Source organism: Aphis gossypii, chromosome X (assembly GCF_020184175.1).
Source record: "Aphis gossypii isolate Hap1 chromosome X, ASM2018417v2, whole genome shotgun sequence".
In the NCBI taxonomy this organism is placed as follows: domain Eukaryota; kingdom Metazoa; phylum Arthropoda; class Insecta; order Hemiptera; family Aphididae; genus Aphis; species Aphis gossypii.
The window spans coordinates 39,054,589-39,072,158 of record NC_065533.1 but is presented as its reverse complement, the minus strand read 5'-3'; the positions used below and the strand labels follow the sequence as shown (position 1 = coordinate 39,072,158).

The 17,570-nt window shown below is 24.6% G+C and overlaps 3 protein-coding genes across 6 annotated transcripts; 1 reads left to right on the top strand and 2 right to left on the bottom strand.

Annotated features, from left to right (window-relative positions):
• Positions 1 to 1,115: 1,115 nt before the first annotated feature.
• LOC114129420 (lys-63-specific deubiquitinase BRCC36-like) lies at positions 1,116 to 6,128 on the bottom strand. The gene is made up of 6 exons (XM_027994148.2): positions 5,688 to 6,128; positions 5,378 to 5,594; positions 4,256 to 4,344; positions 2,873 to 2,989; positions 2,116 to 2,221; positions 1,116 to 1,712 (listed from the first exon to the last, which is right to left on the bottom strand). Exons 1-6 carry the CDS (start codon positions 5,805 to 5,807, stop codon positions 1,417 to 1,419), a joined length of 945 nt encoding a protein of 314 aa, XP_027849949.1. The 5' UTR covers positions 5,808 to 6,128; the 3' UTR covers positions 1,116 to 1,416.
• A 17-nt stretch (positions 6,129 to 6,145) lies between these two features.
• LOC114129421 (uncharacterized) lies at positions 6,146 to 8,799 on the top strand. 2 transcript variants are annotated; one of them, XM_027994150.2, is made up of 5 exons: positions 6,146 to 6,627; positions 7,269 to 7,445; positions 7,573 to 7,654; positions 7,776 to 7,960; positions 8,655 to 8,799. In XM_027994150.2, exons 2-5 carry the CDS (start codon positions 7,311 to 7,313, stop codon positions 8,742 to 8,744), a joined length of 492 nt encoding a protein of 163 aa, XP_027849951.1. In that variant the 5' UTR covers positions 6,146 to 6,627; positions 7,269 to 7,310; the 3' UTR covers positions 8,745 to 8,799. The 2 variants fall into 2 exon arrangements, with proteins under 2 accessions (XP_027849951.1, XP_027849950.1); XM_027994149.2 differs by having other exon boundaries at positions 6,146 to 6,730.
• A 579-nt stretch (positions 8,800 to 9,378) lies between these two features.
• LOC114129419 (deaminated glutathione amidase) lies at positions 9,379 to 14,204 on the bottom strand. Of its 3 annotated transcripts, none has more exons than XM_027994147.2 (8): positions 13,981 to 14,204; positions 13,594 to 13,756; positions 13,339 to 13,494; positions 12,082 to 12,282; positions 11,422 to 11,634; positions 11,076 to 11,367; positions 10,816 to 10,991; positions 9,379 to 9,639 (listed from the first exon to the last, which is right to left on the bottom strand). In XM_027994147.2, exons 2-8 carry the CDS (start codon positions 13,747 to 13,749, stop codon positions 9,484 to 9,486), a joined length of 1,350 nt encoding a protein of 449 aa, XP_027849948.2. In that variant the 5' UTR covers positions 13,750 to 13,756; positions 13,981 to 14,204; the 3' UTR covers positions 9,379 to 9,483. The 3 variants fall into 3 exon arrangements, with proteins under 3 accessions (XP_027849948.2, XP_027849947.2, XP_027849946.2); XM_027994146.2 differs by having other exon boundaries at positions 13,594 to 13,844; positions 13,985 to 14,203; XM_027994145.2 differs by having other exon boundaries at positions 13,985 to 14,200.
• Positions 14,205 to 17,570: the final 3,366 nt, after the last annotated feature.

Here is a 17,570-nt window from a genome sequence, read left to right as displayed (position 1 = left end):
TAAGAAATTAACCATGTTAAATATATTTATTAGTGTTTAATATTTTCATACTTAGCTTAATTTTATAATAATTTATAATTTAAAATATATTTTTGAGCCATTTTATAAAGATAAATGATAACTCATAAACCACCTGAACCTGAATTTTAAATGGTTCTATAAGCTGAAAAAAAAAATTTGTTCAATCTTAATTCATGAAAATGTAATACATGATTCCTCATAAGTTGTGCGTACTGAAATTCTAAAAAAAAAAATGAACAAATAGTTACAATAATTTGTTACAAACCCAGAGTGGGAATTCTGACAAATTTATCTACAACATAAACATATTAATTCATAACATTTTTAATACTTATAATTAAGATTTGTAAATTTAGTACAATGTTCTAAAATATTTTGCTTACTTGACTCACTAAGTAAATACTGTGTAATTTCACAAATATTTTTTACGTGAAGTTTAAATTCTAATTGATTTGGATGTTCCTAAGATCACAATTCAAGTTTTTCCTCTTGTAATTTAAAGAGTAATATCCATAGAAACTTTTATTATTACTTAAACTATTATTTATGACACACAATGAATCTTTCAAAATGTTCAATAAATTATTAGTTAATGTTAGGCATTTGATATTCACAGGTTTTATTTATTTATTTTAAAAAATGGATAAAATTAATAATTAATAATACGTTTTTAATTGTTATACCTAGGTCTTGAAATTGAATAAACATTTTTTTTTTTTTATAAATATCTAAAGATCTTTTAACAATGTTGAATCATTAAATATAGAATAAAAATTTATTATTTTGTTGTAATTCAAATATATTTGTAATAATAATATATTTACAAAATAATAACTCATTTTATGTTATTCTCAATTTAAACTGTATTACTTAAGTAAAATAAATGTCATTAGAAAAAATATAAAATATATGAGATAAAATATACTCAATAATATAGGCTGACAGACCGCTCAGAGTTAACTATATAAATATATTGGTTTATATAGCATAATAAGTTAACAGTAAATTTAATTCACAGCCCTAATAATATTATTTTATACATTTGAAAACAATGCTAATTCACAACATTCATAAAACTTCTTTACATTTAAAAATGTTTAATTTTTAAATGAAAATAAATGATTTATCTTCAATAATACAATCAACATATTTTACCGTCCATAAAATATTTTTTTAGCTCTTTCAAACTGAATACAAAGATGTACAAAACTGTCCAATAATAAGTGAAAAAATAGTAACATTATTGATAAAAAAAAAACAAACATTTTAACAAAACCTTTATATACATTAAACAATACACAATATATTTTTAAAAAAAAATGACAAGTAAGAATAAAATATAGTCAATAAATTCATTAAGTATGCTTCTGTTGAAGCTGCTTATTATTTATGAATTTAGACTGGAGAGGATACCATACTAGACTTTTTCCCTTTCTTTATATCTTTGGGTTGATTTTTTATTTGTACTGATGTGACTAAGCCCTCAGAGGAATCATCACTATTCTCATGATCGACATTATTTTTGTTTGTACCATCACAATATTGCTCATCATTAATACCTAATGAGAGCTGTTCTAGTTTTGTTTGAAGACTTTGAATTCTTTTAGTTGAACTTTCACGTTGTGTTTCTAACATTTGCAGCATAGGTTTAGCCACTGTTTCTAACATATGTATTCCAGACAAAGTGTATACTAAAAACCAAAATATAATTAATAACATTTCCATTAATTTATTAAATTTAATTATGCAAGGTATGATAAGAAAATAACTCTTTAATATGGTTTCGAATATAATAGAAGGGTGCTTATTTATAAAAATAAGTAATTCCACTACAAAATTAACAAAACTTATTTAATAAATATTTAGAAGTCGTAATATAATTTAAAACCTGGTCTTCCAAACAAATTACAAAGCTTTAATGTTTTTGAGTGATAAATAATAAATAATATAGATAAGAATAGGAAAAATTATTTTTTTTTTATTTAATTTTCATAAATTTATAAAATCATGGAAGTATATCCAATATTCAAGTAGTCAACTTCTTATTACACAAAAATTATAATTTAGAAAAACTTTTTTCATGATAGAATATACCTGAATCATTATGAAGCTGAGCCATTGGACTTATATCACCTTCATTAGCTTCATTATAATTTTTTATGAGTTCATCATACAATGTTTCAATATGTTTTACAATCACCTAAAAATATTAACACAAATTAGATCTACTTATAAATACTTGTTTGATTAGATTTATATAGAAAAAAAAAAGATAGAGTGCTACAAAATGTATAGTAATATAAAATATAAAATTATAATACATTCAATTTTTTAAAAAGAACAACATTTTATATGTTTCAAATCTCAAATATTTCTCAAGCTACATTAAAAATTATTAACTTGTAATGATTTAAAAATGTTGGAACATGCTATTAGTTAGTTATATTAAAAAAAAAAAATAATAAAAAATATTGTCTAAATCGTACAATAATTTAAATTTAATATCAAGTACTGAATATCTGTACTTAATGTAAAATATTAAAAAAATAAAAAGGTTATTTTTTTAGTATAAAAATTACTTTTAAATAAGTTTTAGGATTTTATTTTCTTAGTTGGCGCAATGGTAAAAAATGTGCGTATTTTTTTGTTTTTGTTATATAAATTCAGAGTAAATTATTATATATTTATTTATTAATTTAATATAGGTAGTATAAAATAGTTGAATAAATTCACTCAAAATAAATTATAAATAATAATGTTTATAGCAAGTAACAGACTTCAGATTTATAAAATTATTATATTAATTATGTATAGTATTTGATTAAACATAAGAAAATAAAAAAGTAATTACTCCAAATGACAATTGGCTGGTACAGGTTGTAGGTGCAACCTGAAATTTAACATCTATTCTTTGCACCGTACCATTCATTTGTTTTGCTTGAAAGCATACCGTTTTCATTTCTTTCATCTAAAACAAAAAATTTACAATAATGTATTAGTATTAATATTTATATCCAATTTACAACCAAAGCAGTAAATTTTAAATCTTACATATTATCTAATATAACCAAATACCTAGCTTAAAATGAATACTAATATTTATCATTTTATACTAAAATGTAATGGGTATTTACTGAGTTGATATATCATAATTATATTCTGAAAATTATAGTTGAATACTATAATACTATACTATACTATTATTATTTTATTTTAAATATTTAAAGAATAAATTATAACATTTTTATAAGATTAATTGTACAAATAATTTATTATTTTTAGATGTAATATAAATTCAGGAAAGAAATTCACTTTATAGATCATTTTTTCAAAGAATATTTCAGTGAAATTAAACCATCTATAGGCATGATGAAAAAAATAAACAACCAAATGAATTATAACAATATAAACACGTAAAAAAATTGAATGAAAGTAAATCATACTCAAGTTTAATTCTAAGTAAGTTAATATAATAATATTATATGTTAAGCAATTGTGTTCTGGTTTGTATTTTAAAATTAGCTTTCATATATTTATGAATTTATTGAGTAAATAAATAAAAAAATGTTTAGATCATGAGATTTTTTTGAAAAAAATTTTTTTAAGTAGTATATAGAATTGAACACAATTTAAAACCCTGTTACAAAGATACTTCTTAGATAAACATTTGAATATGAACAAAATTTTAATTAATGAATGAAATTGTTTTACTCTTAAGAGCTGCATTAAATATGAATATAGTTTCTGAAAATTGTGGTCAAGACCACTCTAAGAATTTTATTTCATAACATATATGGTTTATAGTTATTTAAAGGTGATTGGAGTAAAAACAAATTACAAATAATACAATACAATGAATAATTTATATATTTCTCTTAAAATATATAAATAATTATTTATATTAGTTTTAAAAGGTAAATCATGGTTTTACAATTTTAAAAAACAATGTTGTAAAATTAATTTATATTTATGTGGCTAATATGTTAATATTGGACTAATAAATGTCTATAAAATTACATAAATTCTATTTTTTTTTTTTTTGTAAAATAATTAATTTAATTATCACATTAAATGATTGGCAGTGTTAAAAATATTCGGTTAAAGAAAATTTTAACACTGTATATTATTATTTAATATCTCACATCATTAAAACAGTAATAAGTTTAATATGTCAGGAACTAAAAGATAAATACGTTTTCCATTCTAGTAAATACTCTTTTGCTTATTTTCTTACCATTGTTGTAGTGTCTGTGTTATATGATGAACAAATTATACCAATAAAACATGAATCCATATTTTGTAAGTTCAACTGAGTTTGCAAATCTGAAGAATTATAAAAATAAAAATTAGATGTTAACTATATTTTTTTATAAATCAATCATTGTAATAAGTATAATAGTATTTTATGTAAATAAATGGTAGTTAATAAAAACACTAATTACCATTATTATAATGAATGTAATTAATTTGCTAATTTAATCATAGTATTTATTATAAATTTCTTTTTGAAATTTTAAGTATTTTCAAATAAGCTTCATAATAGCCAATAGGCTTTATTGTTTTAAACAAATATAATACTTTCTAGTTGATAACAAATTTGAAAAAATACAGATATTTAAAACAGAATAACATTTGAAATAATTTTTAAAATACTCTATTACAGTTTTTGATTACTGCCTAATACCATAAGAAAAAAATAATTAACTCGAATAACAATGATATGATAGCTATATCATAAAAAGGTAAATTTGTATATAATGTGTCAGAAGAAGAAACTAATGAAGATATCAATGTTATAGAAATTTAAAAGAATGTAAATAAATCTAAATATATTTAAAAAAAATATAATTGTAAAAAATATACACTATGTAATATACAACTATCATAAAAGCATAATTTTCATAGAGCAGCATTTACTAATTCATACTTGGTATATAAAATAAAACTAACTCCAAGTATATTGCAAACTTTTATTTTCTAATTTAAAAATTACAAAAATAAATTAAGATTATGGTTAAGCCTGAAATTATTGGAACCTTTTTATCGGCACAACTATATATTTGCATTCCTTCATATTTTTCTAGAAGTATAAAATGCATTGTAAACTCACTTTTCTTTATTCTATAATAATTAATTAATACCAACTAATCCGTGTCATGATTATTACAGTGTACTAGGTATAGTAATATTATAATGTCATTAATCTATGAAATACAAAAAACTATTTTAATACTATGACTTATTAAATGCATAAACATATAGTTAAATATTAAATTGAATTATAATGTAATTTAAAATGTTTTCAATTTGGTACATACTAATTAAAGAAAATTGCTTAAAATTATTATATACTTGCCGACATTAGATGGCCACACAGTGATGTGAGGATGTGAATGATACCAGCCAATGACATTCAAATTAGCACCTTTGATGCGGGAGAAGTGTTTGGCATCTTCCATAGCGTTCACCAAGTCTTCAGACATGATTTCTACGCGGTCCTTTTTTATCTCTCCCCGAGGCGGTATCGACAGCGCCGTCACGGACACAGTGGTTCCATACTCGTGTATTATTTTCTAGAAAAACCAAAAACCAATCAGACATTGAATGGACGCGTTTGTGCGAAGTTACACCTATTAGGAAGACTTGCATCGGCATCCGCTTATTACCTGGCCAATGAGCAGAGCGGCGACCTCTTCCTTTTCTGTGAGCAGCGCCAGGTTGTGGCACATCATCAACACTTCGTCCGATATGAACACGTCCGTGAGCTGATCCGTCTGCTTGTTCATGATTGCTGGTGCTCAGACTCCGCGCCAATTAAACACGATACCAGATCGTCGTGCCGATGCGAAGACCAGCAAAACCAAAGACCGATTGACAGACTCTGGGGAACGGTGCGTTTTCACAAAGCAAAACGGTGTGCAAGTTTAACTGCAACTGCCTCTGTTGATCTCTCGCTTCTGATCGACCGTCATTCGTAGCGAGAGGTCTGAGAGGACTGAGTTCAACACGATTTCGCACATCGAACACGGCGCACACGGCGGTTATCAATGTGCCGCCTTACAGAGATAACGATAATATCATTGTTATTGTTGTAGTTGTCGTCGTCGTGAGAACCATGAAACATCGACATTCGTACGAACGTAATATTCATTTATTTCGTGATTATTGATTATCTCCAAACGACGTTTTGGTTATTACTTATCGTTGTATTTTAAAATGTTGTAGTCGACGATATCGTACTGTTATTTAACTACTACGAGTACTAGTACTAGGAAGACGACTATAATAAGTTCCCTCGATAGCTACTCTTCCACCACCGCCCCCGAAGAACGAAATCATTGTAAATCGTTTTTATTCGTTTTTTTTTTTTTCACTCAAACCGTAATCGCCGTCGCCTAGGATACGGTTAGCTGCGTACGTAAACAATTTGTTTATACGACCACTGCACAAACAATATCGTCTGCCGATCAGTTGTAGTGCGAATGTGTGATATTGATAATCAGAGCCACCGGCTGCGCTGCTCCGTCCCAGTCGCTCGTCATCGATCCAGTGGTCGTTTATATCGATAAAAAAAAAAAAGTCACTTGCGTCTCGACACCGATTTAGGTAATTGAAAGTCGATTCGATCGCCGTGCCCACACGATATCCGTTGGCGTTCTCCATCGATTTGACGACCGACAGCTACGAACCGCCGCCGCTCCGGCTTTAGGTTGGTGTGCGCCACCCGTGTGTTTAAAGTCAAGACAAAATAGTCTCTAAAAACGCTTTCGCTGCGTTTGTCTTAAGCTCGCGTACTCACATATTTTACACGATTTACGTTCAGCTAAATTCCAGTTTTGTTCATCATACTGGAAAATTGTTCCATATTAATTAAATTATATTACAAACAAGACTATAATGAAAACGAGGAACGTAAATCGAATGCATTGTGTACCTTATTCATGACATTTTGACCCAAAGTTCACACCTAGACCGAAACTCATGTTCTAAGCTCAACAGATTTATACTCAAAAGATCAAGTTCTTTTTGCTAATCCAACAGAATTTTTCATGTTTTATATAACAATTAATAATACACACAGTATTGCATGTACTACTTATTACTTTAGTTGCAATTTTTATTTTTTGTTTTTAGTACATTCATTTTTGTGCGATTTAAAATTTCTCTGAACATTTAGCAGTAAAGCGATTGATTGTGGTTCTTTACAACAGATATTTATACATACATATATTTAACGTTTTGTTTAGACTGTTGTTGTTATTGTTGGAAGCACATAAGTCAGTGTAAGTATGCCGTCTACAAACCGAAAAAAGTCTGGAGGCAACAAATTTGAGTTTAGTGAAAAACAGATGGCTGATATAAAAGAAGCTTTTGAACTGTTTAATACAGATGGATCTGGGTCAATCGAAACCAAAGAGTTAAAGGTATATAGTTTCATCAAAATAGAATAAATTAATTTAGCTTCATAAGCTATCATTTCTGTTTTATAGTTAACTATGGTTACTGTATGATCTTAGAAGTAGTATGATATAAATTTAATTGAAATTTTAGGTAGCCATGAGAGCTTTGGGATTTGAACCAAAAAAAGAAGAAATCAAACGCATGTTGCTTAACTTAAATAAACAGCATACAGGTAAGTTATTGTTTTAATGATCAAATTTTATAATTTATACAACTAGATACCTTAAAAACTTAAAAATGTTATTTATTTTATTCTTTATTTATTTATGTTATTTATTTAAAATGTTATTTAGGTGTCATAACGTATGATGATTTTGTTACTTTAATGTCAATGAAGATGGCAGATAAAGATTCAAGAGAAGAAATTATTAAAGCATTTAAACTATTTGATGATAATTGTACAGGAAAAATAACGTTTTCCAATTTAAAACGTATTGCCCAAGAATTAGGCGAGAATATTGCTGACGAAGAACTCCAGGTGAATATAAATTGTTTGAAACATAAATATATTAATTATTGTATCTAGCTAGTTTACAATTAGTTGTTTGATTGAGAGTATTTAATGGTTAAAAACTCATCGATTTAAACCTTACCTACAGACAGACTCTTTTTATAGACAGAAGACTGTCTAAAGAAAGAGGGACTGTCATTTGTCCCTCTTACTATTGTGCAGAAAACCTCAGTATAGTGGTAAAAAAAATCTAAATACGTAAAATTCTATACTGTTATAACCAAAAGGTCTTTATAAAAAAGTTAATAAAATTAAAATGTATCCCTTACAAATAATTTTAAAAAATAAGTCTATGACTAAAAATTTAATTAATAATTATTATTATACTATAGTAAAAATATTTATTTTTTAATTTAAAATTTGGTCATTTTATGATAATATCTTAAAATCTATTGTTAAATTGGATTCAGTCATATTATTATAACAGGTTTGCTGAAATTGTTATTGTTTGGTATTGGTGCAAAAAAAAATATTTTAATTATTTAGGCAGAATAAATCTATTTTAAAGTTACATTTAAAGAATTATTCATAGCATATTAAATTTTATCAAATAGAATTAAATAAAAATATACGTAATACAGTTTAGACTTAATATAAATAAAATTCTGGTATAACATAAAATGATAAATTTTTAATTGTAATGTTATTTATGATATTATAGGAAATGATAGATGAAGCAGATAAAGATGGTGATGGTGAAGTCAGTCAAGAAGAATTTCTTCAAATTATGAAGAAAACCAATTTATATTAAATGCATATTACAACCCTATTCTATCAAAAAACTTATTATTTATTTGTGTGTACACTATTTTGTAATAATTTTTCACAGTTACCATTTAAAATTAATTTTAAAACACCTAATATTTTAAGGTCAAATCATATTTCCTTCATACATTAAAAATAGCATTTTTTCTCAAACCAATAAAGTTGCCTGATAATCAAAGTACAAATGAAAACATTAAATTCAATTTTTATTTGAAAAATCATTGTGGTTTAATATTTTAAAATAATCTCATATGTCAATACTTACCACATACTGTATTATCATATTATTTTTAAGTATCTTATAGTCAATCATTTATATAATATTAATACATCACCCTTCTACCCACCCCCACCCAACCATCAAAGAAAAAAATGTAATTCAATAAAACATAATATTCAAAACTTATGTTTTATGAAGAAAAAGTGTGTTTAATGTTTTCATGTTTCTAAGAATTGGTAATAATTTTGTTTATTTGTTGTGGAAAATAGTATCTATTTTAATTGGAGGAAATTAATTATGATCGTTTTAGTTGTATTCATCATATATTATAATTTATAAGACTTAATTATATTATACATTACCTAATAGTTTAAGAATAAAGCAAGAAAAAAAACATGAGTTATAATTTACAGTTAAATAAGTTTATATTTATAATATAAATGTTGGTAAAGAGTAATAATATAATTTAAACAACTAATGACAATAATTTTTAAAACCAAGTAATTTAGAAAAATGATCTTAAAAATAAAGCTTCATATCCCATTTCATCATCGCTTCTCTTTGGATTTTTACAGTCTTTTTCGTTTTGTAATTTTCTGTATATATCATCATTGACCAAAAAATCTCCACACTTTCTTGGAATAATATGAACATGAACATGCTAATAATAAAAATAATTAATACAAATTAAATACAACAATATTTTATTTGTACATGTATACAAGTGCCATCCCAATCATTATATGGCATCGTACTACTTGTATCTCGTAAGATTGTTGTTAAGAATTTACAATATTACAACAGGTAAGTTGTGTTCTGAATTCCCAAGCACAACTTACCTATCATATTTATTGATGGGTTATTTACGTCTCAAATGATAATTTTGATTACAATATGATTGAGATTTAATTATTCGTTTAATCACTCACGCCTTAATATTTTTTGGTTCAACAAAGTACTAAAAGAATTTCAAATTAATATATATATATATATTCTTATGGACATTTCTAATAAACCATAAACAAAACAAAATTATAGGAGTGACCAAAATTATGAAATAAAATTTATCGAAACTCAAATTTCCAAATTTAACAACAAAGAAATTAACGGTATGTTATTTATAATTAATGTAAGTCATACACTTTTCTACCTATACCTGTATATTTTAACTGTATAATTGTATTGTTACAAAATTATTATTTAAGACGTGATTAACATCATTGAAATACGACAGGTTAAGTTGTGTCCTAACTATTTGCACGCAAGTTACTTGCTATTATCAATTTGGGACACAAAAAGTATGCACTACATTATATTTATACATGAGGAAAAACATTTCAATAAAATTATTACTTTTGAATTTAAACTCATTATTATTATTCAATACCTATTAAAATATCAATTTAGTACTAAAATTATTATTTTTATTTTTATCTTGATAAAAAATGATAAATATTAACTTATATAATTATGAGATTAACTAATAGTAAATAACTTAAGAAGCAACATTAATTAATTGATTTGATTTATAAAATTGTTCATGAGTTTTTGTTGTATTTTAATTAAGTATAATTATGAAAATAATTTTAAAAGAAATCTAATAAATAATTAAAATAGCTAATTTTTAAATGGAAATAAAATTGTAGTATTTAGGATTCACTTGTATTAAAAAAAAAAATAAATCTTTGTTCAAAGCTCTACATATATACTAATATAAATTTTTTCATATTTTTTCTATAACTTTGTGTCTAACAATAGAAATAAAGAAGTGTAAAATGTTTACATAGTTAAGAATTTAACCATAACATTAAATATTTTAAAATAAAATAAATAGTACCTTAATGGTTTGTCCAGCATGTTGTCCATCTTGAATAACAATAGATGATGAATTAGTGTTGTGCACTTCTTCAATAATTTTTTGAACTTTTTGAACTGCAAGGAATAGATCCCCAACTTCATCTTTAGATAAGTCAGTTAATTTTTCTACGGCTCTAAGAGGAGCCACTAAAACATCTGATTATTGATATTTAATGAAAATATTTAATAGAAAAAAACAAATTAAATATAATATAATTTTAAAATATTTTAAAAGGATACGACCTGGTAAAACACATTTAATGTTGGTAAATGCTAAGCATAATTGTGTTTTGTAAAATACTTGTAAACCTTTAACTATTGATGAGCCAAATTTAAATTCATAAAAATCTTCAATTGATTTTTTTTTACATAAGGTACTTGAAATCATTTTTGGATAAATATCATAACGTCTATGACATTCTAGAGGCATTTCCTGGCGAATAGTTTTGATTAATGATAAATCAATTGGTGCCAAAACAAAACCTGGTTCTTCAGAACACTGAGCTATTATTGTTCCTAATGGATCAACCACCTATAAAATGTTCAATATAAAACTATTTACAAGTTAAATAATAATAAAACAAACCAGTGAGTGCCCCCAAGATTTTCTAGTTGAACTATGACTGCCAGTTTGTGCAGCAGCAATTACATAAGATTGGGTTTCAACAGCTCTGGCTCGCAATAATATTTCCCAATGATAAGCACCTGTACCGAAGAAAAATGCTGATGGATATGTTAAAATATCTGCTCCATTCTCGGCTAACGCTATAGCCATTTGAGAAAATCGCATATCATAACACTAAACTTTTAATTAAAGAAATATTTGTTTATGTATAAATAAGTAACTCACATGAATGCAGTTTACCATGATATTATATGAAAAGCAATTATTATTTTATTTAAATAATATATTATTGGTTAGTAAAATAATTAAAATTAAATTGCCGATTGGCGGTTATAAAAAAATATTATAATAAATAAATAAATAATAGTGAACAAATGAAAATAACTTACTTAAGATATACTTTAGCAGAACAATATTGTACAAGTACAATAATAGTTTTGGTTAATGACTTATAAATGTTATAAAAATATAAAAAGTTGTTTATTGAATAATTAAAAAAAAAAAATTATGTCTTTATACTGACATTGTTATTGTATACTTTAAAAATTGTGGTGTTTTTTTTTTCATAATATTATTATGGATATAATTTATTCTACATAACTGATAGATATAAAAGGATACAATTGCTAAACCAACATTTCCAATTGGAGTTTTAACTGGTGGTGAGATTTCAGTACCAGCTTCAACTAAACTTGATTCAAATGCTTGAATGTTTTTTGAAGGTATTTGAACATCATATAAATGTATTTTATGATAAGTTTCAGCTATTTCACCTTCATTGTTGATGACCAAATGTGTGTTCCTTAATTTAGTGTCTGAAAACTTAAAAATAATTCAATAAATTATAAATTAACTTAAAAAATAGAAACTTATTCAACTAATAAGTAAATTGTTTAAACTTTAAGTTAAGAGATGTTTGATACCTGTTTAGCCTCGCCATATTATAAATATGATATAAATATTTTAGACATTTGTTGAAAATATCAATACAAAAAGTTATTTGATAATTACATCATTTTAATTTAAAATCAATATTTTTGTTGAAATATACATACAAATTAATTTAGTTTGACAAATGAGAAAATAATTCAAATTTCAAATGCAAATTTTGTATTGAAATTTGAAACTATAAAATATGTGATAAATAATAACTAAGAAATAATATTATCTTATAAAATTTTACAAATATATAAATAAAAATATTCCATAATATATTCATTTGAATTTAATATAACTAAGATTTAAATTAAAATAAAATGTTCCAGCTACTTATGCATTCAATGATAATTTGTATTATTGTCACATGCATATTACAAATATGAATGAATGGAAAAAATTTAATTAATTTGAGTTAGATATATAATTTATTATTAATTATACATTTACCATTTATTTATACAGGGTGATTTTTTTATCAAACAACTTAATATATAACTTTATTATATAACTCTCTAACTAATCAACACGGTTGTAATTAGTAACATTAGAAGTATTATAGATGTTTAATATATTATTAATTGTATTTAAGAAACTATATGTGTACTTGGTTATTATATTTTATTAAGTTGTTATTTAAAAAAAACATTTTATTTATTTGTTTATAATATGTAATAAATAGTGTAAACCACTTTGTAAAATACAATACTGTGAATGCAATAATATTTAGTATTACAGTAAGTATCAGTAATTTATTAAGATATTATACAAATTTATTAATTAATAAACATAAAATATTATTAAATAAGATTAATTCAATAAAATAGAATAAATCAAATGAATCAATAAATAATAATGAAAATTAATTTGCAATTTAATTTAGAGTTAAGTATAAGTACATTATTACTGAAACAATATCATTAAAATTATTAACAATATTACCTTTTCATGAAATCCGCCTAAAGACAGCCAAATATTCAATGACTTAGCTAATGATTTATAACTATTGATAAGAGATCCGTCTAAAGACTCTGCCATCTCTAATGCCTTAGCTTTATCTTCCTCAATGTAATCAAATGATTCTGGTATAAAAACCATCTGAGAAATGAGAATAATAAATAAAAATAAATACCAATTAATAATAATTACTGGCTCAAAACTATTTCTAAAACATTACATCATATTATCCATACTCACTTTTGCTCCACATTTATGGGCATTAGTAATTAGTGCCTTGCACATTTGGTAGTTTTTTTCTTTATTGGCAGTCGATGTTATTTGACAAACAGCAATAAGATTATCCATATCGGAAAACGTATTTTTAAAAACTGAATATAAACGTTTGATTAACATCTGACAACTGTAACAATGTTAAATGATTTTCTTCACAATTAACAAAGATAAGTGAAACAATTATCAGCCAATGATGTGTTCAATTAGGTAGGTAGCTGTGGAATTAACTGGATTAACAACTTGAGATTATCAAAATAGTAAATTATTTATAATGATTGTTCGTATCAATACAAACTTATAACTTTAATAAGCATAATAGGGAGCTATCTTATTTTCGAAAATTATATTTACCTACCAATTGTTTCACAATATTGTCGAATCCCTTATTAACAAGCAGTGTATCTAATGTATCTAGTCTATTCTTATAATTAATATGCTGAATACTGTGATTACCAAAGATACACAATTAATAGGGCTGGGAAAATATGCAAACTATAGAATGCAAAATGCAAGGATAAGAATTAAACATTATAACAGTTGTCAGTTTTTTGATAACTGATAAGAATGTCTAAGTGATAATCACAGAATAATAATATGAATGTTGTATATATCATTATATGTCCGTGATTTGTACACATAATTGCTTATTCAAAATCTGAAAATCTTTTGCTGTTAATTACCTAATTTCTTTTTTTATCTAATCGTCATAAAATATTTAAAATAAGATACCTAAAAAAGAAGTGGTAACTTGTATCAGTCGTTAGAGATAGAGACTAAAAACTAGATTAATAATTATTAATTATATCTCAATAAAAAATATGTATTGTGATTTGTGAATAGGAAGAAGAAAATTAAATAGATACCTAATTAATGAAATACCTAGTTTTAAATCTAAAGTAAAAAATTAAACATATAAAAGACTTAAAGTAATTCTAAAAACCACCATGTAGGTAATAATTAAATAGTGTAATATAATGTAATATTAATTTACTACTATGTAATAAATAAATAAATATTCAATGTAAAATATACATAATTAATCTAATTTAACGATTATGTTCAATTTTGTGAAGAACTTGACTAAGTCATAATTGTCTAAAAAGTTTTGAAGAACACGTTAAATTCTCTACTAAACAATATTTTTATATTTTTAATTTTATTATGCAACTAGTTTGTTAAGAATTTTAATAATATGTTTAAGAATCAAAAAGCAATATACACTGATCGCTGGTTTATATTTTATAAATTATTAAAATAAAAAATGTAATAATAGTACGTACCTACCCACTACCCAGAGACGGAAATTGTGGGCTTATTTATTTCGTGTATAAAAACATTGTATTTAATATTTATAGAAAAGCCCGTAGGTAGTAGCCGTAACAAAAAATTCTAAATACTTTTTTTTTTATTAAGTACTTGGAAAACCAAACAAAATGTTAAGGAAAAACGGGAATTTTTATGCAAATCCAATTAATTATGTATTATTAGTGCAACTCAAAAACAAATTATTGTTGTACTATTATTTTTTTATTTTTACAAAATGTTTATATTATTACTCTATTTACGATATAATATATAATAATCAAAATATTTTAATTATTTTTGAAATATTTACAGGCATTACATGACATTATTTTAAGTTTTTTAGTTTTTTTGAATGAATGTTGATTAAAAATCATTCACAGAGTAGATATTTTTGAAAACTAAATACAAAACTAAGTTATTAGTAGTTACGTAATTTCGCACTTATAAAAAATATTGAAAATCTTTAGTCGCAATATTTTTTCATAAACTATTTAAATTAGAGCTTTAGTAAAATTCGTCAAAATCTCAAAATATACAAACTAATTTGTGATTAGAAATTAAAAAATATCTTATAATTATACCAAAGGCTTGAACGTTTAAAAAAGGTTCTTTATAAGATTTTCAATCTATATATAAAGAATAATATTCTATTGGAAAGCCAAAATAATTTTTATGAGCATTATTAGGATATTTATTCATTAAATAATTATTTCTCCTCAAATAATTTTGATATTTTGTAGTATTAAAAAAAAAAACATAATAATAAGTAATAACAGATACTTAAAATTATCAACAAATGTTTATATTACTATTATCATTATTTATTACTTATTAGTATATTTTCAAAAATTTTTAACTCTTTTTAGCAAATTTTCAATTTTTTTTTAGTTTTATTACTATTTACTATAGATGTCTAAAAAAAATATTTTAAAAAAATATATCAAGAAATATACTTGGTGATATAGGCTGCAGACCGTTTCCGCTCTTTTTCTTGTACAATTATCATATATATCAACACATCCATAAATTATAATAGTGATTTACTCGACACAATGACACCTATAATATACAGCAAAGCGAAACCCACTTGCCTACTTTTTAATATTCGGAATAGTTTTAATAAGGTTTTTTTAGAAAAACAATTAGAAAGTTCAGGGAAAATTGAAAGTGTTGGCAGTGTTGTTATAGCATTACCTTTGTTATGTGTATATTTTATTTTGATGGACGTATTCAGATTTTACTGGCCTTTCTTTTTCTTTTTTTTCTTGTATAGTAGATAACGCATCTAATTATATTATTTATATTGTGTATGTATCTATCGATTACTAGAAACAAAATAGCCCCTATACTTACCTACTGTAACGTACAATAAATTATAAGCTCGATTCACACTAGTACGACACTATATTATGTCTGTCACGGCTATTAAAATCAACACGATTCCGCGAAATTCTCCACCATTCGTCATGCACGACACTATAAATCCACATCAGACCTGCAACCTCAGACACGTTACGACAGCGGTTGCCAAACTTATTCAGTTCCGGAGCCTTTTTTTAAGCAGAAGTTTATTGTGGAGCCCCAAGAAATATTTAACGTTAATTTGTATTTGCCTATGTTCTATGAAGCATAATAAACACGAATTGTATACAGACGGGAGTCAAAATAAAATTATATTTATAAATAAAAGAAACAACAGTATTTAAAGAACTGGAGAAAATATTATTTATTTACTATTGAAATCTACAAAAAATTAAAATAAAACTAGTTAAAAACATTTAAAAATTAAGTTTAAATAACGAAAAATTTAAAAATGTTTAAATTTTTTGTGGTGTAACGGACGGAGCCCTTGGGAAACCGTTGAGGAGCACCAAGGACTCCGCGGAGCACAGTTTGGGAACCGCTGCGTTACGATGTGCTACTAAATTATGCTCCAAAAAATAACTTATAAAATAATCATTTCACTCGTGTTTTTGTCACTAAATTTTTGTGTCTCGTGTTTTCACAATGTTCAAAATTTTTTCTATTTCAGATTTGACAATGGTGGCTTTATTATTAGATGAAGAGGAAGCTCAAGAAATAGAAATGGCTAAAAAAGGTCAATATGGGTCCACGATATTAAAAAAAAAAAATTGAAGGAGAGTATGAAACTTTATGCAAACAGTTGGAAGATCACGAAGATAAATTTTTTAAATATTTTCGCATAACTAAATTTCAGTTTAATGTTTTATTTTTGAAAATCAAGGACAAAATCACTTAACAGAATACACCTTTTAGGGAATCAATTTCTATATCAATAGAAAAACTGGCAGTGCGCTTAAGGTTGGTACATTTTAATATATTTTTTAAATTAATTTGTATATTATACTAAAATAGTTACTGTTTTTACTAACTTACTAAAGTACTTAATTACTTTTAGTAATTATTACTTAAAGTAATTAAATAAAATAAGAAATCGGATTTATATATATTACTACTTATATTTATATATACTGTACGTGTTCACTCACTAAGTCATGAAGAACAGCTAGTATTCTAGTTATATAAAAATCGACGAAATTTATTACAATATTAATAAGTCATATAGGTACCTACCTCTCGGCTCTCATAATATGACATAGATAAAACAAACAATT